At 46.8% G+C, this 3,310-nt stretch overlaps 1 protein-coding gene across 2 annotated transcripts in view; it reads left to right on the top strand.

Moving 5' to 3' along the window:
• Nucleotides 1-1,220: 1,220 nt before the first annotated feature.
• The window catches only part of lamc2 (laminin, gamma 2), a 20,703-nt gene continuing 18,613 nt past the window's right edge, over nucleotides 1,221-3,310 (top strand). For both annotated transcript variants that reach the window (XM_015024854.1, XM_015024853.1), the window contains exon 1: nucleotides 1,221-1,457. In XM_015024854.1, coding sequence (XP_014880340.1) covers nucleotides 1,382-1,457 — 76 coding nt within the window. In that variant the 5' untranslated portion in view covers nucleotides 1,221-1,381. The remainder of the gene's footprint in view (nucleotides 1,458-3,310) is intronic.

The following is a 3,310-nucleotide window of genomic DNA, read 5'->3' as shown; positions in this document are numbered from 1 at the left end:
AGGTCAGAGGTCAGAGGTCAGTCTGATCTTTAGCTTCCAGCTGGAAGAACTGAAGCTGACTCTAGATCTATCCCTCTAGATCGCTCCTCTTTAGGCCCAAAGATAATAGCTTCACTTTTGTTTCTGTTCAGCTGGAGAAACTTTTGTCTCATCCAGATGTTTCTGTTCTCAGCATCTGTTCAGTGATTGGATGGGGTCAAAGGTCACCTGGTGGTAGAGCTGTGTATCATATCAATATCAACAAAAAGGGTCAAACATTAAAGGTGTTCATACTTTTTACAGGCAGCTTTAATCCAGCTGTGGTTCTATTGATGATTCCCAGTTCAGTCAGATTTCAGGCTGTACTGGTCCTACTGGGACCAGTACAGCTGACTGGTTTGTTTCCAAACCCAGCAGATAAAAACTTTTCATCATTTTCCTTCTGTTATTATCCTCTCTGCTGCTCTGACACCAAACTGAGATACGTCAGAAGGTTCTGGTTGTGACTAAAGTCCAAAGAGCAGAACCAGAAACTCCATTATGACTGGAGAACCAGTCAGCAGCTGATGAGGCGTGAGTGTGTTCAGGTGTGGCGTTGGCACGGCAACGGGAAAATTCGGGCGTGGCTCGGCGTGTGTGTGTGTCTGAGATTCAGGGTGTGTGTGTGTGTGTGTGTGTGTGGATCAGGGTGTGTCGTTCCCTCAGGTCACAGTTTACTCATGAACACATTTGTAGCTGCAGGGAGGAAAAATTACAGCTTAGACCAAATCAAACAGGTTCAGATTGTTTTTAACCTCAGTGAGGAAAATACAGTCAGAACAGGCACTGAATTGGTCAGAACCGGGTCAGAACTCTTTTATTTATATTTCTATTTACTTCCAATGGTTGATATTTTTCATTTGTTCTCTCATATTTTAGTGATTTTATGTCATTTTGTCCTGATTTCCTTGTTTTTGTTTTTTTCTTTTGCCCATTTCTACCTTCAGTGATCCTGCAGAATGTGGAGTAACGGACAGATTAGGGATTAAATAATCAGATTATTTTCATTTTTGATTGGAGCCTCCCTGCTGGTTCTGATCTTTCTGCAGAGCTCAGCTGCATGTTTACAGCAAACATCTGGACCTTCATCTGTCTGACAGAGACGCTACTGTCCATCTCTGTGAGGCGTCTCTGTCCCCCTGTCTGTCTCTCTCTCTCCCTCTGTCTCTCTCTCTCTCCCTTCATCCCTCCATCTCTCTCTCTCCGCCCGTCATTTCCTCTGACTCTCTCTGAATCACAGGTGAGTAAGCGGCTGCAGAATGTGCAGCGTGCTCAGACCTGCTGCAGGACAGCAGAGCGGTTAAAACCCGGCGCTCGCCCAGAACCAGAACATTCTCCTCAGCTGATTTCTGGATCCACCGACATGCAGAGCTGCTGGGTTTTACTCTGCGTGGTTCTGGCTGCTCTGGGCTCGGTCCAGACCACCTACACCTCCTACTGTGAGTACCTGGACTTGTTCTGCCGCTCAGATTTGGTTCTGATGCTTCATTTTCCCTGAAGCATCAGAACCTTTCTGCTTATCATCGTTTCCTCTCAGTGAACTGGGAACCAGAACCAGAACCAGAACCTGGATCCAGACGAGGCTGAAGTGGTTTGGTGGAGGGTTCTGTTCAGCTGCAGGTTCTGTTCAGCTGCAGGTTCTGTTCAGCTGCAGGTTCTGTTCGGCTGGAGGTTCTGTTCAGTCTGGTTCTGTTGGGTTTTGGGTGTCTGTATCAGTGCAGAGTTTGGTTCTGTGATCCAGAACCAGAAGGAACCTGCAGCCATGTTTCGTTTTGGCTCCTGGACCAGAGAACAGTTTGTGGTTCTGAACCAGAACCGATCGGATCGGATGGATTCGTTGATCCAGACGAGTTCTGATCCTGGAAGATGATTTGTGCCAGGACCCGGTTCTGAAGTTTGGACCTTCTTCTGGGTTCAGAACCAGGTCCGGTTCCGCTCTGGGCTCCATATGATGGATCTGTGATCTACCAATCAGGCGTATCATTATGACCACCTGCCTGGCGGCCCGGTCCGGTTCCTGAGCTGCAGTTTGACCTCCATGTTCAGCAGAAATGTTTCTGTCTAACTGAAGCTTGGTGACCAGTCTGGACTGGGTCGGCTTTCTGGTCCAACTGGACGGAACCAGGTTTCCCTCCAGTCTGGGGTCAAATCACAGGGATGATGTTTGTCTCTCTTTGATCATTTCTTGCTCTCAGACTTTGTTTTCTCATCTCAAGTCAGAACAAGTTACAAAAAGACTGAAAATGAACTGAATACATTTATTTTACTTCCTGTTTTCATCACTTCTGATGTTTGGTTGGATTCTTCTTCTCTGTTTCTGCTTCGGATCAGAACCCAGAGGTCCAGACGGTCATAATGTTCTGCCTGATGTTTGAATGTTTCTGGAAAACCATCAGAATAAAACTTCCTGTTCAGACATGAAGCAGGTCCAGACCGGCTGACTCAGAACCAGAACAGAATCAGGACAAACAGAACCAGCTGAACAGAACCAGCTGAACAGAACCGCCTTCCTTCAGAACAACAAGCAGATTTTTATTCTACTGAAAAGGCAGAAATGAAAGAAAAACGACGTAAAACCAGCAAAGTGGATCTGGATCATGTCCTCAGATCACCGCCGCTCTGCAGGAGGGAGACGCCCAGCGGGGGGAAGGAGGGCAGACCCGGGGGGGGGGCAGACCGGGGCGGGGGGGTAAACAGACACCAGGGTGAGGCCCGTCTGCCCCGCCTTCGCCTCAGGATACAGAGTTTGGAGACGTAGCAGAGAAAAATCCAGAAGGATCTGTCGACACACGACTGAGAAACAAACAGAACCTCAGAGGAGATCTGAGGTTCTGAGGTTCTGCTGCTCCGACCCGATCCAACACCACCAGGTTTAACAACAACAACCTGCAGAGAGCAGCTGGTGGAACCAGAGTCCAGATGTACCAGCTGGTTCTGGTCCAGTAAATCTGCAGAGAGCAGCTGGGTCCAAAAGTATTCATACCCTGACAGAGTCTAAACTACCAAGTTTGTTTCTATGGAAACGTTTAACTGTCAGAGAAAGAGTTTAATTACAGATTATAACTTATTAATAACTTATTAATAAGGAGTAAATCCCTCATTCCCTTTATTTCCTCTGGTTATAAACATCCTGAGGTTTTACTGTTTTAACGTTTTACGAATTTTCTCTTTAAATGAAAGGATATTTTGGTTTTAATAATTATAAAGTCTTTATAAGACAGACGGACCTCAGACAGACGGACAGACGGACCTCAGACAGACGGACCTCAGACAGACGGACCTCAGACAGACG

This window comes from Poecilia latipinna, unplaced genomic scaffold (assembly GCF_001443285.1).
Source record: "Poecilia latipinna isolate Pla-1442-1.1 unplaced genomic scaffold, P_latipinna-1.0 Scaffold3835, whole genome shotgun sequence".
Taxonomy (NCBI): domain Eukaryota; kingdom Metazoa; phylum Chordata; class Actinopteri; order Cyprinodontiformes; family Poeciliidae; genus Poecilia; species Poecilia latipinna.
This window is presented reverse-complemented; position numbering and strand designations above follow the sequence as displayed.